At 48.0% G+C, this 20,605-nt stretch overlaps 8 protein-coding genes across 8 annotated transcripts; 6 read left to right on the top strand and 2 right to left on the bottom strand.

Moving 5' to 3' along the window:
• Positions 1–11: 11 nt before the first annotated feature.
• Positions 12–2,169, top strand: AO090005000937 (uncharacterized protein; the record flags this gene model as incomplete). The annotated part of the gene is made up of 2 exons (XM_023233868.1): positions 12–135; positions 1,652–2,169. The coding sequence occupies 2 exons, from the start codon at positions 12–14 to the stop codon at positions 2,167–2,169; spliced, it is 642 nt and encodes a 213-aa protein (XP_023089166.1).
• Positions 2,170–5,106: 2,937 nt separating this feature from the next.
• aspf2 (major allergen Asp F2) lies at positions 5,107–6,065 on the bottom strand (the record flags this gene model as incomplete). Its single annotated transcript, XM_001817890.3, has 3 exons — positions 5,107–5,148; positions 5,201–5,598; positions 5,684–6,065. 3 exons carry the CDS (start codon positions 6,063–6,065, stop codon positions 5,107–5,109), a joined length of 822 nt encoding a protein of 273 aa, XP_001817942.1.
• Positions 6,066–6,981: 916 nt separating this feature from the next.
• zrfC (putative ZIP Zinc transporter) lies at positions 6,982–8,624 on the top strand (the record flags this gene model as incomplete). The annotated part of the gene is made up of 4 exons (XM_001817891.3): positions 6,982–7,325; positions 7,376–7,510; positions 7,569–7,809; positions 7,857–8,624. The coding sequence occupies 4 exons, from the start codon at positions 6,982–6,984 to the stop codon at positions 8,622–8,624; spliced, it is 1,488 nt and encodes a 495-aa protein (XP_001817943.3).
• Positions 8,625–8,992: 368 nt separating this feature from the next.
• AO090005000941 (GNAT family N-acetyltransferase) lies at positions 8,993–9,789 on the top strand (the record flags this gene model as incomplete). The annotated part of the gene is made up of 2 exons (XM_001817892.3): positions 8,993–9,398; positions 9,524–9,789. The coding sequence occupies 2 exons, from the start codon at positions 8,993–8,995 to the stop codon at positions 9,787–9,789; spliced, it is 672 nt and encodes a 223-aa protein (XP_001817944.1).
• Positions 9,790–10,324: 535 nt separating this feature from the next.
• AO090005000942 (uncharacterized protein) lies at positions 10,325–11,172 on the top strand (the record flags this gene model as incomplete). The annotated part of the gene is made up of 3 exons (XM_023233867.1): positions 10,325–10,438; positions 10,563–11,090; positions 11,134–11,172. The coding sequence occupies 3 exons, from the start codon at positions 10,325–10,327 to the stop codon at positions 11,170–11,172; spliced, it is 681 nt and encodes a 226-aa protein (XP_023089167.1).
• A 672-nt stretch (positions 11,173–11,844) lies between these two features.
• Positions 11,845–13,664, bottom strand: AO090005000943 (flavin-containing monooxygenase; the record flags this gene model as incomplete). The annotated part of the gene is made up of 8 exons (XM_023233866.1): positions 11,845–12,016; positions 12,075–12,277; positions 12,344–12,481; positions 12,538–12,584; positions 12,650–12,866; positions 12,916–12,980; positions 13,035–13,442; positions 13,499–13,664. The coding sequence occupies 8 exons, from the start codon at positions 13,662–13,664 to the stop codon at positions 11,845–11,847; spliced, it is 1,416 nt and encodes a 471-aa protein (XP_023089168.1).
• A 1,968-nt stretch (positions 13,665–15,632) lies between these two features.
• Positions 15,633–17,403, top strand: AO090005000944 (uncharacterized protein; the record flags this gene model as incomplete). Its single annotated transcript, XM_023233865.1, has 4 exons — positions 15,633–16,037; positions 16,093–16,769; positions 16,811–17,305; positions 17,364–17,403. 4 exons carry the CDS (start codon positions 15,633–15,635, stop codon positions 17,401–17,403), a joined length of 1,617 nt encoding a protein of 538 aa, XP_023089169.1.
• A 1,016-nt stretch (positions 17,404–18,419) lies between these two features.
• AO090005000945 (alpha/beta hydrolase family esterase) lies at positions 18,420–19,465 on the top strand (the record flags this gene model as incomplete). The annotated part of the gene is made up of 2 exons (XM_001817896.1): positions 18,420–18,740; positions 18,806–19,465. The coding sequence occupies 2 exons, from the start codon at positions 18,420–18,422 to the stop codon at positions 19,463–19,465; spliced, it is 981 nt and encodes a 326-aa protein (XP_001817948.1).
• Between the last annotated feature and the right edge of the window lie 1,140 nt (positions 19,466–20,605).

Raw genomic sequence — 20,605 nt, 5'->3', positions numbered from 1 at the left:
ATTGATCTGGAATGGGCAGGGTCTTCCCCTGCAATGGCACGGTATGCTTTGTGATGCTCCATGGAACGTCCTCGTATCGGCTGACGTCAGTCTCTGCTACTGGATCTCGACTCGGTACGCTCATGAATCAACAGTGTAAGTCCGCAGAACAGATCCAAACACGGGACTATTATATCTAAAATAGTCTAATGGGGAATTAGTTGGGGGTTTCCCCCACATTGCAGCTAGGGCACACTTAGCCCGATCGACTATAACAGAGTGACGAATCACCGTGTTTATTTCCTTGGCGAACTGACATGGTGTCTAAGCTTAGTATAGAAAAGGTCACGGCACCGCGCTAGTGGTTACCATGACTGATTGTATGACCTTCTGTGAAAACACGAATCCCCAAAATACACCAGGATTCTTTCTGGTTCAACCTTACTCCAGAAGCGACTAACACCTTCTATTCATAGACAATCTCTATGAAAACGTCTGCTAGCGCAGTTATATCATTCTTTCTTCTCTCCTTCCTCACATCTTCATCAGTCTTAATCTAGACACCACCATGCCCTATCTACGTATTTCTCTACCCAGAACAGAGAGACCACAGTATATACACGACTAACGAACGGCTCTTCAGACGCCTGAAGCGCCTGGAATTCAGGATCGCTGTTGACCCTGTTGAGTTCCACAAAGTTGTGAAAGCAGAATTCAATCGTCACGTCGTGGTCCCGCCCGAGTCACCTACACTAAACCGAAGAGAAGGAAGAAGACAACGCACATCAATTACTCAGCCCCGGTGATTGTGGTGGTTCGTATCGTCCACGGATAGCCTCCGGAAAAGGACAACATTCGCAAACATGTCAGACGACAGACAAAGCTATGCCTTATCGATCAGGATCTACTGGCACACGAGATGATCGATCAGCCAGAAAGTGGCTGGTCCTTGACGGGATATATCGTGGAAAACCCACAGGACGAAAGTATGGCCTGTGAGATTGCAGCGAAGGCAACAACGATTGACGGCAAATGTCACTGTTACACAGTCTCTACCCTTTGGCCTCCTGACTGTGTTGACTCCCGCATAGAGTAAAGGATTGCCAAGTACCAACGACCTAATCTCACATCCGTGACGGTCAAACTGCCATAATCGAGACCCTTGTACCAACATGATCCCTGAAAGTGCTACATACAGTCTTCCAAGCCACGTTGGCCCCCCATTTTCATCACTCCATGGCCCCCTTCCACCATGGTGATCGGGGATAAGACATGACCACACCGTCATTTACGCAGTCTTCCATCATATACATCCTCGTCCCTATAACAGTAAAATCAAAGCTCGACCGCGACCATGTCAGATGACCGCAAATGCTACTATCCTCTCGGCAATGAAGCCAAGGACGTACCCTGCTCGGGCGAACAATATACATCGTGCTGCAACATGGGCGACCTGTGCCTGTCGAACGGACTCTGCGTGAACGTCGCCCATTAGCCCTACTAGTTATCGAGGGGTTCCTGCACGGATCGGAGCTGGGGTTCGAAATGTCATCAGCAATGCAGTGTGTACTCCCCTGCCTTGTTATTTTATATGCAGATACATATCTCCGCCAGTGCCTAGACCCATGAAGATATTTTAAGTTATCAATAAAAGTCTCAACCACGCTAACAGCCCCAAAACCAGAGGACGTGAACCCTCACGGCGGCTGTTCAATAACCAGCCACTTCTTCCGCGACGACGTCATCAAATACTGCTGCGGCACACCCATCGGCAACGGCACGAACACAAACACTACCGTCTGTCCGGAGAATAAAACTGACTTCTTCATCGACGATGCCAAGCCCGTTCTTGGCCACGCGATGCTGGCGAACGTTACCTCGTTGTCGGCGTCGTCGAACAACGGGTCCAACGGTTCCGTGACATGTCCCGTGTCGAGTCCGTGTCACGAAACTGCTGTCGGCACTGGTGTGGGTGTGTCTCTGGGGGTGGTTGCTTTGGGGGCGATTGCTTGGGCGGTTTATGAGCGAGTTAGGGCGAACCGGTTGAAGTCGTCCGCGGCGGTTATGAGTCCCAATATGGGTATGGGGCTTCCGACTGCTGGGTCGGCGCCGGGTTATCAGGGGCATACACTGCCGGTGGAGCTGGCCCAGGATCGACAGGTGGTTGAGATTATGGAGAGGGAGATTTGATCATTGGGAGTGGAGTTTTATATAGATGGATATAGTTATTTTGAAAGATACCGTAATGTTCAAGAAATAGAACGGTTAAATAGGCTTTTTTATTAGTTTCTTGAGCTGTAGGAAGACTTATTGAGTTAGATGCGCAGTAAGTCTATTCCAAATCGACCTTAAGGCCTGAAGATTGGTGAGTTCTACCGTAAGAGCCCAGGATAATATGAAGCCACTCGAGGAACTACTCTGCATCATCTGCACTGATTCTTAAATCATCCAGAGCTAAGTCCCTATGTTCTACAGGTGGACGTGAGATGTTTCTCATTCTTATGTACAGAATCTAGCTTCAGCCCTAATGGCGAACTCGGAGCTAGTCAATCGAGAGTTTCTATATGTCATTAGCTCGTACGCACCTTCAAGATTATCCACGAAACTCCCTGTGTGTAAAATGTTCTATCATGACCATCTTACAATCTTGGAACCATTACCCTTATTGACATAACAGAATCAAGCATGTATAGAGCCTACCCCATCCAAAACACGAACAATGCTACGCACACTTCCCTAGACGACAAACCAAATCTCATATTATTCCAAAATGATAACCCCATAAGAAAGCATTGTTCAACATTCCCCACAACCCTCCTTCCACCACATCCAGAAAGGCACATAACAGCCATAGATACATACATATCTAGCTAGCCACAATCCCCAAATCAGGTCCAGCAAGTTCCAGAGCCCGGTCCAGGCTGGCACTGCATGCGTCCACCGTTGCATGACCAGCAACCATAATTTCCATTGCACTGACATTTCCCAGGTACACAATCTGCATGGGGTGGCGTAAGGCCACCACTGCACTGAACTGAGAAGTCCTGAGAATATCAAGTCAACTTAGGTTCGGGGTGTATATTCGTAGGGAAAGTAGACGTACGACTCCTTCACCATTGTAGGTGAACTCGCCACTGATGACTGTGTTTGTGGTGGCGCTGTTGGATGTCGGCACGGCAGATACACCGGCAATGGCTGTGAGTGCGAGGATACTGGTAAGGAATCTCATTTTGTAAAGTGTATGGGGATACTAGGTTTCAAGTGTTGATTGGATTGGCTGGTCTTGCAGATAGAGGTAATGAGGAGGAGAAGAGTTGCTTGTTTTGCTTGAGTTTTGAGGGGAGTTTGAGGCCCTTTTATATCTTTTGGTCTGGTTTTGCTTGCCCATATCCGTAGTATCATATCGAACAGCACAGAACGGGATCGGGAAACCATGGAGAGATCCAATATTGGTGATTGGTGGCATATCAGATAGAAATGCCTCAAGAACCTTGCTCTCCTGTGAGAGAATTATGCACCTTCCTGTCTGTATCATGCCATTGGCATGAGAGGCCACCACCAAGCGTGGTGACAGCGCATGATGATAACCCTGAGGCTATCTGCACTTTGACAAGGATGCATTCAAATCATCGAACAGCCTTCGTACAGGAGAGCCACGCATGTCCGCGGCGCCCAGGGAGTAGAATCCTGATTGCCTGTGGGATTGTAGAGCGCATTCCAGTGAGATATGTCGTCAAAGTAGTATACTAGGACCAAGAAATAGCTGAGATATTAACAGATAAAGCGAAAACTATGATAGTTGCTGGGTGATACTTCCTTAACCCTATGCAGTGTAATCGAACGTGGAATTCCGCAGCCTGCGAAGCTGTGCTGTCATGTCTGTAACGAGGGGTAAAAGTCCCCCACGAATAGAACGATATGCGGGGTCACTCCATATTGACCCTGCAATAGATCGTGCTCGGGTGAACCCAGGTGGTGTCTTGGTTCTTACAAGCCCGGAACTCGGCTTGCCTTCCAATTTCGCTCTCCGCGAACATTAATGCCGATATTATAGACTATGTAGTAGGGGTTGATGCAAGAGCAGCCACAAATCAAAGCCCTGAACTAGGGCTTTGAAAAGTTTGCCCAGCTGCATGCCCCTCACTAACACCACCGGAGCCAACGGAAAGGACGATAACAGGAACAGTTGGTTATGTCCAAAATGATCTAGATGCAGTTGGAACTAAAGTACAATGTCGAGGACTTCGGATCACTACGATCCACTCACGTCCGGGATGTATACCGTAATGTCAACCGATGTCTTTGGTGGCCCTTTAGCTGCATCAATGTACGAAAGCTGATTGGTGCCTGTCTGGGATGCGTATGGAAGATTGATTAAATTCCATTCATCCGGTCCTCCCCGGGATTGTCGTCAATTTGGCCTCGAAGGCGTGACTGTCCAGAAAAGCTTAGCAATATCTACTTACATCTCTCAATCCTCTATCTCAAATAGACTCTATCTCAATACTGAAACCTTGAGTACTCAAGAGGACTAGTCGAAAGGGGGATGGCATGGGTGCGGACCAGCACAGCCAGGACCTCGGAAATGTCGACAAAGATGTATGATCCACAATCATGGCTCCCCTGTCCTTGTTGCCTGCTCCTACGACTTTTCCCATCAAGTGGAATGACTGGCTAACAAATTGGTATGGATGCATCAGGGCAACGGATACCCTGGAATGACAATGAGACGTGGAGCACGATAATTGCTTTCAGGGCCATCGCTTCCCCGGTCCCAAGAAAAGAATGAACCGCTCTAGCCCATCAGAAGTACAACTCATCCGCAAATAATTTGGCTATAGGCAACAATCGGCCAAAGATATGTGGTGTTGCCTTTTGTGATCGTTCTCCGTGGTAGGCATATAGGATCAGTGCACAAGAGCGTCATTTTTTGGTGTCAAAAACATCATATTCTATCATAGAACTTTCCCTCATAACTCGTAAAGAATGACTTAGTGAATATACATCGCCGCAGACATTAACATCCCTCCTAATACAATTACCCCATACTGATACTGGCATCCGCATAGTACGCACCCAATTCATGTCCTTAAAGCTCAATAATCCAAGAGCAAACACCCACCACACCTAAGTACAGTGAACCTCCCCACCCTCATGAGTATGACAATTCTACACCACATCAGCCAACACCCCCAAAAAGAAAGACAAGAACAGAACTCACCGCAGGCAAATCATCCCCTCCATCCTCAGACTCTTCCTGACTCTCCTCATACTCACCCGCACACCCAACCCCCGGCGCAGCAATATCATACGCGTAAGCCTCAAGTGCAAAATACTGCAACGTCTCCGAATCCCGAGTCGAGGTGCTCTCATTCCCAGCCGCAAGCTCAAGAACCTCTCCATACCCATCGGCAAAATGCTCAACCCAGTTCTGTCCAATAGGGGGCATGTGGAAGAGTCTGTGCAGGAGATCTGCCGCCCAGAAGGTGTTCGTCTCGGACCCGGAAATCGTGTATCCGAGGGCGCACATGGAGGTCAGCGAGCGGCGGGTTGAGTAGCTTAGATCGCAGATGACGGTTTCAGCGGTGGCGTTTTCGCCGCGCCAGTGGCCGGCCCAACCTTTATTCATTTTCGTGTTAGTATGGTGGATTGAGGTTGGTGTATGGGTTGGGGATTGGTAAGATGGGAGGGAGGGAATACGAACCTTCATTCTCGCAGTTTCCGTCTGGGTTATCACATCGGAATAGAACACTACCTTTGTCGCCATTGCTGACGATGTCGTAGGCACCAATGGCTTCGAAAGAGGGTCTGTTACCGAAGTATTTGCGGTAGATGGTGCTTTCATTTCCCCAGCGGAGGATGTGGGCTTTTGCGTGGTCGACTAGGGCTATGGTTTCGTTGAGGCCGGCTTCGATTTGCCGACGCTGGGTCGCGTTGCAGCTTTGGTGGATTGGGTATTGGGTTGTTGCGCCAGCATCCCAGGGCGATGGGGCGTGGGGGGTTGCTTGATCGCGGGTCGTGAGGGAGATAGGGGCCGGGATGGCCGTAACGGTGGATAGGAGGAGGAAGGAGATAAGGGCTACCATGGTGGATAGGCTTTGAAAAGATACTTGGGAGGTCTGTGAAGTCTATGCATCTACATGGCCAGGGTTCTAGATGGGCTTTTATACTGCGGTTTCTGGACGTGGATTGCTTGTCTCTTCTTGTCGTGGGCTGTTGCCAAGGTGCCTCCACGGATCGTATTCAGAGATTTCGGTATAGCTGCGGGCGATCGTACGGGAGTATCTTCATTTCGATAACTTGTGCCAAGAGGTACCTTGCGGCTGAGCTTGATATCGCCTTGCGTGATCATTGTAGGTCGTTAGGCTTGCGTTTTGACCATGGAATCACGTCCGGAATTACAGCATAGCATCTCATGGTGAGCTACGATCGTAAGGCATGATAGGGGAATCCGTGAACCATCGCCTGACACGCACAGAATACAACATCCCACGTGTTGACTAAAGCATGCACATACAACATGTGGTCGGATATCAACATGAACCACGATGCCAAGACATCGTGGGCGTCGAAGGGGGCGGCCCATGCCAAGGTCTTGGTAGAGGACCTTGGGGGAAACAAGCCGTATTCATTCTCGAGGGCCCGGTCTCGGATTGTCCAATATGATTCAATATAAAGGCGGGTATAATGATTGGAACCTTCTTGGCGGAGGAGACAGTCGTGCTTGGCACAGATACCTTGGGGGTTAGCCCGCGAGGCTTCTCGGCGGAGGAGTAAATCTCTGTCACAAAGCAATATTAGTAGCGCGCCGTCATGTCGGAGAAATCCGACTTTGGCCAGGTTTTCCAAGTATTCGAGATTACTGTCTGCTAAGCGAGTCATCGCATAGGGCGACACCTTGTGAGAACGGAGGGATAAATAGTAGTTGATCAAGAACTGCTTTCTCGGTACATTATCCTCTCTTCAGTTGAAATTTAGATTGAGATTGTGACACAAGAGATCATGGTCAATATGCTTCGGGGGTTGTTTGTGGCGTCTCTTGCAGCCAGCGTGGTGCATGCGCAGTCCTATTCGGGATGCCACACACATGGCAGCGTGGAGTACTGTTATGGCACCGATGGCGAAGAGACTCCCATCACCACACATGCACAGGCAACGGCCACTTCTGTATCTGCTACTACGACTTCGTCGGCACAGTCATCTGCAGTGACGGGCTGTCATAACCATGGTGACGATGTCTACTGTATCAATGGCGAAGGAAACGAAGTGCAGGTGTCGTTGACAGCAACCCCAACTGGGGAGCTACCAGCACAGTACACCGGTTGCCACTCCCATGGTGGCTCTCAGTGAGTATACCCCTCAAGACCTACTGTACATTGTATCTCACACTTCGTAGGTACTGCATGGACGCAGATGGAAACGACGTTCAAATCCTAAAAGAGGGAGAAAGCGGAGACGAAAGCGACAGTACCAGCGAATCCAGCAGTTCCTCCAGCGGTGAACAAAACTGTCACTTCCATGCCGGTGTCGAGTATGTTTGCCGCGAACACATAAAGAGATAACAGAACAACGAAAGCTAACAGAGATAGGCATTGCGTCGGCGCCGGCGAGTCGGAAGGCTCGAGCGAGCAATCTTGCGGTGTCCAGAGTCGCGACTATGATATGCCACTGCGGATTGGAACATTATTCGTGATCCTTGTTACCAGTGCCCTTGGTGTCTTCCTTCCGATGTTGCTGGTCAAACTTCCCTTTCCCACGATCAATACTATGGCGTCGACTGTTATCAAGCAATTTGGTACCGGTGTGATTCTGTCCACTGCGTTCGTTCATGTAAGTTTAACGTTCTTCAAATTTTCTGAAACCTGCTAATTGTTTAGCTATACACTCATGCCAACCTCATGTTCACGAACGAATGTCTTGGCGAGCTCGACTACGAGGCCACCACATCTGCCGTCGTGATGGCTGGTATCTTCCTTTCCTTCCTCACCGAATACATCGGCCACCGCTTCGTCGCAGCCCGCGCAAGTAAATCGACCCCGGAATGCTGCGAGGACTCACCATCGAACAATGTGTCCGCAACCCCAAAAGAAAACACAGCACAACGGACAATGCAGCTCGCCCAGCTAAGCCACAGCCACGGAACCGACGGTACCAGCCCTAACACGAAGCTGTCGGTTCTGGTCATGGAAGCTGGTGTGATCTTCCACAGTATCCTGATCGGTCTGACGCTGGTTGTCGCGGGCGACAGCTTTTATAAAACCTTGCTGGTGGTAATTGTGTTTCACCAGTTCTTCGAAGGTCTGGCGCTTGGAGCACGGATTGCGATGCTTCCGGGTCGCATCTTCCCCAGTAAAGCCGTGATGGCGGGGACCTTTGCGCTGATCACCCCGATCGGAATGGCCATCGGTATGGGAGTGCTGCACTCGTTCAATGGCAATGAGAGGAGCACCCTGATTGCACTTGGAACACTGGATGCTTTGTCGGCTGGTATTCTGGTGTGGGTGGGTGTTGTGGATATGTGGGCCAGAGACTGGGTGATGGAAGGAGGCGAGTTGTTGGATGCGCCCTTGGTTAGAGTCTTGGTGGGAGGAGTGTCCTTGATAGCCGGTATGGTTCTGATGGGCGTGTTGGGCAAGTGGGCCTAATGTATAAAAATACCGTTGATTTGCTGTATATAGACTACGATTGCGATGGAAAATATTGAAGCGATATTGGTTCTTATTCGATGTGGCATGTTTATTAGGGCCTACAGCACACGTGATGGTAAACAGGCTGACAGAGATGTTCTCATAATACGATGTAACGCTTAGACCATGAGCGATTTCTCCGTCCTCTGCTAGCGAACCGGCTAAATTATCGTGACTCACGGCCGAGGTTCATTTATTACTTAAACGGGTGCCCGAGCCCTTGGCGCCGTCCATATCAACGGCCTTTCAGCCCCCAGCATAAACATGCAGCGATCTCTCACCAAGCAAATTCCTTGGAATTATTCGTACGGCTGAAGCGGCACAATATGACGAACAATATCGACATCCACTATGCCTCTGAGTCTGAATCGGCCGCCCTGGGTCATATTAATATAGCCAGTTTTAGACACGGGCTAGTGTGGCTAAATGCTTTGCCGGGGATGGATCCTGAGGTCTGTATGCCGATGAAACAGGCTCGCTGTCTTGAGAAGCTCGCCTCCCCTGATATTCATGTCTTCTCCGCGGTGGATACCAGTGTCGATCGGGTAGTGGGGTATGCCCGTTGGACAGTCCCCTGGGAGGAAAATAAAGTCGAGTTATCCGAAGAGGGCCGGACGATGGTGGCAAATGCAGCAAGTTTAAGACCAAAGGAGATGAGAGCAGACATCTGGGAACTGAGCTTAAAGTTGATGAAAGAGAAAAAGGCGGTTCACACCACGAAAGACGATATGAGTACGTGGATCTCTGCGATTTGTCGCCTTGTGTTTCCATTCCCTTTCTTGGCTGCTTGGGGGTCATTCCCCACATTACGCGATGCTTGTCTGCAATAGTCTTACTAATATCCCCCGAAACGATAGTGCTGGATATACTAGCCGTTTTGCCCGAATACCAAGGAAAAGGGATCGGCAGCAAACTGCTCCAGTGGGGAACTGAACAGGCTGATGCGCGGAATGCGCGAATCTATCTGGAGGCTACTATCGAGGGATACCCGCTCTACCGCAAGTACGGGTGGCACGAAGTGGACAGAATTGAGATCGATTATGCGCAATACGGTGGCACAGGACAGATAACATTCATAATTATGATGCGAGACCCTCAGAGTTCAGCCGTGGCGCCGAACTGATGACGTTCGATATTCAGTTTGCGTCGACACCACATCCCCGACCAGCCTGAGGCAGCCAACCCGTGCATGATAAGGGGTCAGCTGATGGCAGATAACGGCAGAACCTGCCTAATATCGCCTAGCGGCTTGGCAGGATGATCATTGCCGGGGGCGTTGATTGGCCAGGGTGGGAATTGTATGTACAATCGAAGCATCCGCGTCGAACTGCCAGGAAGGGCTAAAGGCTGGATGATGGGGTGTGCTCTTATAAGATTCCTGGTCATGCACCGGAGCAAAGGGATAGAAAATCCAAGATCTCAAGTCCACCACGAACTGCTCATCTGTATTGCAATCTCCTCTCCGGCTTCGTATCCGTCCCCCTATCGTCGTACAGTCCGATCTTCTATCCTTCGCGGCTCGTCGACCTTAGATGGCGCTGTCCTTGTTCCCCCTTCGCCGCCATTCGCATTCTTATACAATCGCGTTATCCCAACCCATTCGCAGACACAGTAGGAATTGAATCTAAACTGCTAGAATCGAGTCCAAAACATCCAATATGGCCCTCCAGATCGTCCCCATGACCAAACAGGACATTCCTGAGGCCGTAGAATGCGTCCAAACGGCGTTTGCCGACGATCCGTATTTCCACTGGCTATTCGATTCTTCCGAAGTAAGTTTCGATTACCAAGCTATATATCCTCTCCCGAAGCCCATGGATAGAGAACAAGAAAAGAAAGAAAGAAAAAGCCTGTATAGACCCTAAACGCATGAATGATGAATAGTACAATATCCAGCGGAACGCCGCCTCCCTCGCCGCCCACTTCCAATACGGTCTGAACTGCAACACCCCGATGTACGTCGCCAAGGTCCCTATCAGCGATAAACACCCTCGGTCAATCGTCGGCGTCAGCTGGTGGTTCTCCCCCCAACCGGCCTCCAAGGGCGTATCTTGGTCCGTCTGGGCCCAGGACTGGCTCCTCTCCTTCCGCCAATTCCTCTTCAACGTCCGCTTCGGCGGACGCGGTGGCCTCAACCTCCACCGCTACAAAATGTGGAAGGAGATGCAGCGGAAAACCCACGATGTAGTCTGGACCGACCCGCGCGGGTATTACTTCTGTAATGTCTTGGCTGTGAGCTCGGAAATGCGCGGGATGGGGCTGGGCCGGAAGCTGGTGGAGGTTGTCACGCAGCAGGCGGACCGGGATGGCATGCCATGTTATTTAGAGAGCTCGAAGGGAGTTCCGAATATCATTATTTACGAGAAACTGGGTTTTAACTTGGTTACGGAGATTGATTGTGTGGATGGGAATGATGCTTGCAAGGTAAGTTGGTCTGTTTTACTTGTGGGTTAGGCTAATTTTGTAGCTGTATTGTATGGTTCGGAAGCCGAAGACCAAGGCCTGAACGGACTTTTGCAGGTTTTGCTTGGTGAGGTCATTGTTTGGAATGAGTCGCGATATTTATTGGCTATCAATAAGTACTGGCTATACATTGGACTAGAGCAGGGTTGTGACTAGGGCTGCGGGTGTTCGCCGATGATATCCGGTGGGTAGGTTATACATCCGAGCATTCCCGCCCGGCCAGCTCAGGTTCCCATTTTACAACACATCGCTATCCTTGCCTAGAATTATTCTTCAATAAACCACTTTTGATCATACTCTCGAATAGATTCAACCGGCCCTTCAGTTAGACTTCTGCACAATAGACAGTAGAGGCTCTAATGGAGTACGCGTGGACAAGTAATTTGTCCACTTCTCACCGCCGCTCAACTCAACCGATAAGAGAATAAGTGAACAGAAAACTAGGAGTGTCAGCATAGTCGATGCCGTAGTGCGTATCACTGAATCTGTCCCTCCGCTCCTTAGGGAGCTACCTGGGGTCTTGTAATTATGTCAGAAGCCTTTATTATCACATATTAGCAGGGGTCGACGTGCTCACCTCGTATATCCAGTCCCCTAAACCAGCCACATGTGTCGTATACCACATATAGAACGAGCTCCACGGGTATATGACCCAGTTCCGACCGGTTCTCTCATCGATATACCACTGGGTATGTAAATATTAGAATTCTCGGGGTTAAACCCATGAAAGATAACTTACGCTTCTGCACGCATTAGTAAGAACCGTCTTTTCTAGGGCCGTATGCAGTTGATCATTGTATGCCCTCTCGCTAGACACCTTCGGTTCCACTGTTAATGCATGTCTTGATATCACCGGTTTTATAACCCTTATAATCAAATTTGCATAGCTATTAATCATTAGACGAGAACCAACGTCCAGGAAATGTCCAGAAAACGTCCACCTACCTTTCCAGAGAATAAATAATTGAAGTATGGCCGCGCCCGGAATTAGGCCCCATCATGTAAAAGAAGTTAGGAAATCCTGACATAGCAACAGAGTTGTATGCTTCGATATAGCCGAATTCCTGCCAGTGGCCCTTCCTACTGTGACCATGGCGTCCTCGCAGTTCGGCGTCGAACTGTGTCAACGAAAAACCATTTGCCAATACCTAGTGTCCGCTATTAGTCTAATGTCTTGAGAAATGAATATCGAGAAAGCGTGGGAGATTCCATACAATCACATCTGCAGGATATGTTTTTCCGGACTGAGTGAGCACCGAATGCTCTCTGAGAGCGATAATCGGGTCGTTGGTCAAGTGTACATTGTCCCGGTTCAAACAGGAAATGTAGCCGTCGTGATCGAAAACGCGTCTCTGAATTTCTGTTGTTACGTGGAGTATTCCGTGCAGTCAGCAATGTAAAGACTGACCTTGCATCCGATATCTGCGGTAGGCATCAAGAGATCCCAGTATTCTTCTGCAATGGATCAGACTTAATAGGTGTGGGAGGTAGGTGAGAGGGAAGCACGATTTCCAACTCACCTGGTGCATATTGCTCGATATATCGACAACTCTTTTCGCGGGCCTCTTCCCTCATTCGCTCACCTGTCTTGGTGAGATCAAATTGGAATAAAGAGGTCTCGAGGTATAGAAATATCAAGAGCCGGACGAAGCGAAGCAGGGCAGGAAGACGACGAAAAGTCGTCCTCCACGAAGATGGAATGGTAGTATCGTTTCCGGGGAAATAGTGCTGTGGAGACTATTCTATGTTAGGAGTATACCTTATGGGAAGACATATTCTCACGCACCCGGATAAACTGCGTGACGGAATGGACGTTGGATGCAATAGCCGGTACTAGCTGAGTAGCTGATGCTGCATTCGTCGTGAGTCAAGGAGAAAACCAAGGACTATAAATATCACTCTTACAGCCATTCCCTATCACAACCACATCTTTGTCGCTAAGCGACACGCTGTGGTCCCATCTAGCCGTGTGAATCATGCTTCCTTGAAAACGCTCGATGCCGTCAATGTGGAACGGGTTTGGGTTTGTCAGACCTCCGACTGCTGATACTAGAATTTTGCTTTCTTGGATGTACTCCTGGCCGCTTTTCACGTCTCGGAGTTTGATAAGCCAGGTCTTCGTCGAGTCTTCAAACGAAGCGCCGATCCATTCGGTATTTCCCACTACATGGCCTGAGATATCATAGCGCAAAGCGACCGACTCGAGATATTGTAGCACTTCCTGTTGTTTCGGAAAGAATCGAGAGAATTCAGCATTAGGGGCGAAGGATAGACTGTAGAACGGGGCTGGGATGTCCACTCCACACCCTGGGTCTGGGTTGATCATTGTTAGGCCAATTGAGTGTCTTTATGGTGAAATAGATACACACATGTGTTGGCTGCCCAGGTGCCTCCAAGTGTGGCTGCCCTATCGTAAATAACAAAGTCGTCGCAGTTCAGCTGATGTTTCAGCTGGCATGCTACCACTAAGCCTGAGAAGCCAGCCCCAATGATGACCACGCTCACACAGTTGGGTGGAGTGTCTGAAATAGCCATGATGAATAGTTGTACTCTTCATAATATTAACATAGATAAAGAAAGTCAATGGGATTATAATTGTGAAGTCAGTCCACAGTATATATGTGAAAGTAGTAAACATGTGAATCAGCGTGTTAACAACGACAGCTTGATGAGGTTTGATATCCCGCAATAGGCAATAGATGATAGCATTGAATCGATAGAGCTGAACTAGGAAAGACTCCACATAGTCTCTAAAGCTATCCAAAATACCTGGTAGAGCTGAGCTTCTTTGTTACTTCAAATACCAGATGAACTACATATACGGTGGAGCATTACAGGGGTACTGCAGGGTAAAAAACAGTGGACCAACATGCAGGATAGGGTTAAATTGGAAGTGAGCGCGTATAGTGGGAACTGTCTAATCATGATTGTTGATGTAGATGCTCGATTATATGTACACAGGGATCAGTAACATGATGTAAATATGATGGCGAAAGCAGTCTAGAATCGCATGTCAACTTCTTATAAGCAGGTGAAGGAAGAACCATATACCCATTATTGGGCGTACCACAGGTATACACGTTCATGATCCTGCATACGTTAGTCTCCTAGGGTGAGCTTAATAGGAAGTATAGGGTACGAGCTGTCTTTTAAAGTTGCATAGCCTCACGAGGATCGGCCTCTATGTACGTCTTGCCTTAGCATTATGGCCCCGGTGGCGAGAGAAGAACCTTATTATCTGAATTGATTGCTTCTGTCGCGGAAGGTGCTCACTGTGTGATCACAAAGCATGGCAGCTATTGTGAAATTGCCAGGAAGATACTACGAGCTTTGAAACGAAAAGAGACCTGTATGGCCGGATAATATGTTACCTAGAGCCAAAGCTCTGCGAAGCCAGGGAGCCAGTGAACCATGATTTGGTCAAAGTTTAGATCAAGTTCGCCTCTTATTCCCTATGCAGTAGGATAGTGCTCACGATCGGCTTTTCATAGCACAGACCAGAGCTGCTAATGTAAAATCAAGATCTGGACGTTAAGAGTCAATGGGAAAAAATGTGGTTCGCCATAAAAGTATGGCTCTGCACGTCATTCTGTTAAGCTTGGTCGATTGAATCTTGTTTTCCTGATTACGAACGTTCGGATCCAGCATAAAAAGATTATTTTCTGCACACCCCGAGTCCCCGGCGTATGCTTATGCACTATTCAAGACGGCCACTTCTTGGAAGAGACAAAGTTTGGCTCATTGCATGTTGTACGCAATTGAAAGATCATCAATGGATATTCGTCGGCACGGCGAAATCAGCAACGGACCATTGTAGAAGGTTACTGGAAATGAAGCTAATACAACCAGTTACCCGACCAGTCACCATATTGCACTACCACCTATGATACAGTATGAGATAAAGGCTTGACCATGCTTCTTGTGCAACAAACGTATGGAGTAGTCGGAGGGTAAAGCTTAAACCTCACGTCTGACTTTCCCCTATTTATCCTATCCATCGACAGTTGTAACCCCACAAACTCCCGACGCCCAGCGTTTCTCTCTTCTTTGACCAGGAAATGTCCCAGAGAAAGCCTTGAATTCTGGGGCTTAAACTTGTTCGGAACACATCGGTACCCCTCCTCGGTATAGGATATATACAAACTGTTGCGGGAGAATAACGAAAGAGGATCATAGATGCAGTCTAAGAAGCAACACAGGGAGTTATCAAGGAGACTGACGTAAGGATCCTGTCTCAATACACAAGGATTTGGACCGGACACACCGTGAAACGAGGGGTTCTGATTGTGTTTAACGTGCAAGTCGAGTCTGAGAGGCGTCTATATATTAACTAACTACCCAAGGCCACTTGAAGACTCCCCTGCTTAAGTCACAAATATCCCACACTCACTCATACACCCCTCTTGGTCGTACAGTATCCTGCCATTCCCAATGTGCTGCCATACTGTCAAATATAGCCCGCACGTCACGGGTGGCTTTATCCTTAATTGGGCTACCCCTAATATGAAGATGCTCGTCTTTCTCCTTCCGATAGTTTCGGTGGCCGCGATTGGCTCTCTTCTCTGTTCGCTAATGATCGCGGCATTCCTACGGCGAAGGCTTATTCTGCTGAATTCACATATCAAAAGAGATTTTATAGGAAAGCCGCTCCTATTTCCTGCCAGACTCACTCATACACGCAGATTCCCGGAGACAGAGCGGTATAATTACTGGTACGACTATTTCCTGATCGGTATACCGGTTGGCCTTCGTGGTCGAGTTGGGAATCTTCTGTCTATTGACAGTTTACCGCAACGGGAACGACTTTGGGAAAAATGTTGGTTCACTATCGATCCGACTTATTACCTTGACCGTGGCAGCGGCGACCGCAGCCTAGAAGAGAAATTGCATGTCTTCTTGAAATCAGTGGTATGTGGGAGTTGCATCAGAAGGTCAGGATGTGGTACTGATATCTAGCTACTAGGGCGAGGATCCGAAGGAGTTTCCTTACGCATATCTCATTAGCGTACCACGATTCTTATGGTTCCAGAAAAGCGCTATCAGCTACTGGTATCTGTATTCATCAAACCGGGAATTGACTGCCATGATAATGGAGATCAACAATTCATTCTTCGAAAAAAGGAACTTCTTCTTCCGGGTAACCGGTGATGGCATGGCTGTTGATAGTGCTAATAATTGGTCAACGACTACGACGGTGTCGGCGAAGGGTTGCCATGATAAATTGTCCCTTCATTTTTCACCCTCAATGCCAAAGTCAAAACAGTACAAAGGTAGCTGGGAGAAAGATATCTTCGGTTCACCCTTCGAGAAGGTTGGCGGATTAATGGTATCCAAGTCAGTTGACCCAGTGCTTGGGCCATCAATCCAATCCAACTTGAGCTCCAATACCCCGGATGGCCAAGTCAAGGTAACAAGCCGTCTCTCTTCTTGGGGTGAGCCAGTAGATCCATTGGCAGCCCCAGGCTGGATTATAGCGAGATTCATTGCACGATGGACGCATGTTGGTGTTCTTTCTGCGCCTCGAATTGTCAAACAAGCGCTCCGGATTCGATTGCGAGGTAAACTCACCTACCTGAAAAGACCCGAGGTCAGACCAGGGAGTATTCCTCGGAAGGAAACAGAAATTGAGAGGCAAGTATGGTGCTCTCATGTACTGTTCTCAATGCCTAACGTCCTGCCAGGGATCTCGAACTTCCTTTTCGACAGTATCTATCCGAGCTAGCGTCCCACACCTCTTTCCCAGTATCTATCAAATATGTCCCTCCCAAGTCAATTCACTTTGATGACATGACTTTTTACTCCCCATCTTGTACTACCTCGAGCTCACAACCAACTTTGACAATTCAACCCCTTACTCCACGATTCTATACGTCCTTCCCACAATATGATAGTCCTCGAGCTGCATTTTTCACAGAGACAAAAGCAACACCGATGAATTCGGATGAATCTTCTTGCCGTTTGTCTATATCAGATCACTCACTATTGGAATTGGATCAAGTTCTGGCCACCGCCGGGCAGACTCTGGATACTGAAGCTGCAAAGTTAGGAGCCAGGAATCCTAAGGACTGGAAATGCAAGATACTACAGAAAGTAGTATCCTTCCTCCGTAACTCACCAGCAGAAACATTCATGGATCGGTTCGTGAGCCACTACGCTCACCCCTCATTGCAATACCGGTATCAGATCAGCCTTACCCATCATCTATTGGCCTGCCTGCTTCCGATCGAATCACAGGCCATCGTCCAACTATGCTACATATCAGCACGGAGTATAGTCGCTTACATTTTGTTGCTTGTGGTATATTCTACATCGTTACATTACAACGTGGCCGGGCGAATGTGCGACCATTTCATTCCGCCTGGTCGTGTAGTAGGTTTGTACTGGTGTTGGGAGATGATGAACAAATATGTTGGGAAATATTATCTTAATCCGTTTTCATGGGGTGAAGGATTATGAGTTTATTATGCAGTATGATATGTGTTTCTTGGCCCCATAATGCTTCTCCCGGATATATAGGGATTATGAGCCTCATGAACCGTCTTAGCAGATTGTTGTTTTCTTATAAATAATAGGCACTTCCCAGACTTTAAGAGAAGTTAGATAAAGTTTTAAAAAAATTAATAAACTGCGGTCACGATCCAGATATGTTCATTCCTAGGACTCTCCCATTTCGCTCAGGACGGTACACGCATATATCCTTTGTACCAAATCTGCAGGCAGTCCCTCCGCAGCCTAACAGAGGATAGAATAGGCTAACAGATAAGCAACTGAGTCTCACCTACCTAGATTATCTATCTAGATTGCGTAGATAGTTTAAATAGACTACACTACTTAGATTACCTAAACAGGCTTAAGGTGATTAAGATAGTGCCTTTCCCACTGCTAGTTTTCGGCGCAGCTCTAGCAAACTATGCTTATCAAATATGATATGCTAGCAATGTGTATTTGTAATATCTGTATTTCCATGTTATGTATATTATGGGTTCATGTATGATAAACGACTGCGCCGCTCGTATTGAAGAATTCAGTATCTCTTAGGCAATAAAGACATGATTTAGACGGCTACGAGGAAAGTGTTCAACGGGTAACAGCTATGCCGATCCAACATTGATCGCCGTCAATCCGAAGAGACCATTTGCCAAGCACGCACTCGTAGTGCATTCGACCTAGACCAACATATCCAGAAGGGGCAATAGATCTGCATAAGCAAGGCGCATTCAAGAAAACTTGAAATACATAAGCCTTGGATCTCCCCTGAAGAAGAGTGCTTGATTCTTCCTAACAGAAGCAATGAAGTTTCTCTCAGTAATTCTTCTAACCACTACCGCTGGGCTAGCCAGTGCCGCCGGCTCAGCAGGCTGCGGACAACCCTTACCCCCGAGCCAAAACCCCGGGGGATCCAGCTATGGGGTCAACTTCACCCTATCAGCTGGTACTCAGCGATTCTATCGGATCCACATTCCTTCCAACTATAATGTGAACACACCTACCCCACTTATATTTTCGTTCCATGGACGAGGCAAAACAGCCGAAAGCCAAGAGAAGCTGTCGCAATTCAGCAATGAAGATTGGAATCCAGATGCTATTGCTGTGTACCCGCAGGGGCTCAACGTATGTAATAAGTTATCACTCCGTTACTCCTCACCAGCTGAATGATTATATTAATCCACATACAGAAAGAATGGCAAGGAGACCCACACTCGAAAGATGTCGACGATATAGCATTCACCATGGAAATGCTCGACTACTTCCAGGAAAAGTTCTGCATCGATTCCACACGTGTATACGCAGCAGGCAAGTCCAATGGAGGGGGATTTACGAACCTCCTTGCCTGTGATCCAACGGCATCCACCCGAATTGCAGCCTTTGCTCCAGTCTCGGGTGCCTATTATCAGGATGTTTCTGAAGAGGCCTGTCACCCTACTACGGTGCCCATCAAGTGTTCTCCCGGTCGCCCTTCAATTCCTATTCTTGAATTTCATGGTACGGCCGATAAGACGATTCCTTACGGGGGAGGTGGCCGGCGCGGCGAGTGTCTTCCTTCTATTCCGCACTTTGTTCGTGAATGGTCGAAGCGACTGGGGTACGGACTCCACAATACGACTAAAGAGTTGTATGATGGTAATGTGCAGGAGTATCAGTATGGAAATGGTGATAATCGTGGGATTGTTACTCATTACCGGATTGGTGGGTTGGGACATGACTGGCCTAGCGTGCGGCCAAATAGCGATAATCCTAATGGGACGTATCTGGATGCAACGCCGATTATCGTCAAGTTTTTCAAGCAGTGGGTATTGCCTGGGTCCTCCGAGGATAACCAGAGCGAGGCGAGATAGACCTTGCATACAGTTCGCCGTGGTTTAAAATACTCTTGGTGCAAGAGTCGAGAACGTGACAATGATTATATATGTGTTGAGGTATTTATGCTTAGAAAGATTATCGTTGTCATCCTGCTGAACAACTATAGCTAGTCATACAGAATATCAAGCATTGCTTAACGGTATCCTACAGTCATACAATTAGCACAGATACAAATCTAATCTTCCATTCTACTAAGACTAACGCACCCGAAGTTTACCCATTCGCGATATAACAGTATAGAATATTTACCAAAAGAAACCATTCGTTTAACTTGGATTTTGCTCTCTAAATCCCCAACCGAAGTGCTATGTGATTCCCAGGGACAGCCGGCCCACTGACTTGTCGATGATCAATGCAAAAGCGAACCTCTACAGGGAGTTTTTCAGCATGTCTCATTTGTGGTGTTAGCGAGAGCAATTGTCTTACTTTACAGGGTTGAGTCGGCAAAGCCCCCTAGCCCTATGCAGAGCATCTCGCTTGGTGATTCGTGACAGGTAGAGGTCGGGCTGGCTTTAAGGTCCCTCGCGATCTATATACCTGTGTGTTGGGTTTGGGAAAGCCTCATCTTATACCACCGTTGTACGAGCTCGAACTGTGGCAGTAGCTTAACGACCTGTCATAACCGGATCACAAAAACCTAAATATAATTACTGGTGTTTCAGAGAGCCACTAGAAAATCATGTTCGAGATGGCCATGGCGGGTGAGTTCGTCTCATATATGTCCATTGTCTTTGATGCTAATGAGATGTTGATGTATGCAGGTAGAGATGACTTAATTGTTTATTTGCCTGCCTGGGATGGGGGGTGAACGTTAGTCGTTCGATTTTACCCGATATGCATATGTAGATACATAAGATCACAAGTATGAAACTCACTGTGCCATTTCTTCATATATCGGTATAGCGAGACGTGCTTGAAGCTACAGATGGTAGCGGCCTTCATGCCTCAGGCAAAAAAGATAACCTTGAAAGGGATGCGATTATATCCTCCGAGGTCCGACTACCTGCCTTAAAAATCAGCCAAACACACAAATCTCTTTTAACCTCCGTAATACTCCTGTTGCCAGTTTCATATAGTCCTCATGTTTAATGAGATCCAGGCGATGCCATCCGAGG

This window comes from Aspergillus oryzae, chromosome 1, assembly GCF_000184455.2.
Source record: "Aspergillus oryzae RIB40 DNA, chromosome 1".
In the NCBI taxonomy this organism is placed as follows: Eukaryota; Fungi; Ascomycota; class Eurotiomycetes; order Eurotiales; family Aspergillaceae; genus Aspergillus; species Aspergillus oryzae.
Note: the sequence above shows the minus strand (reverse complement) of the source record. Positions and strands in the feature narration are given on the sequence as shown.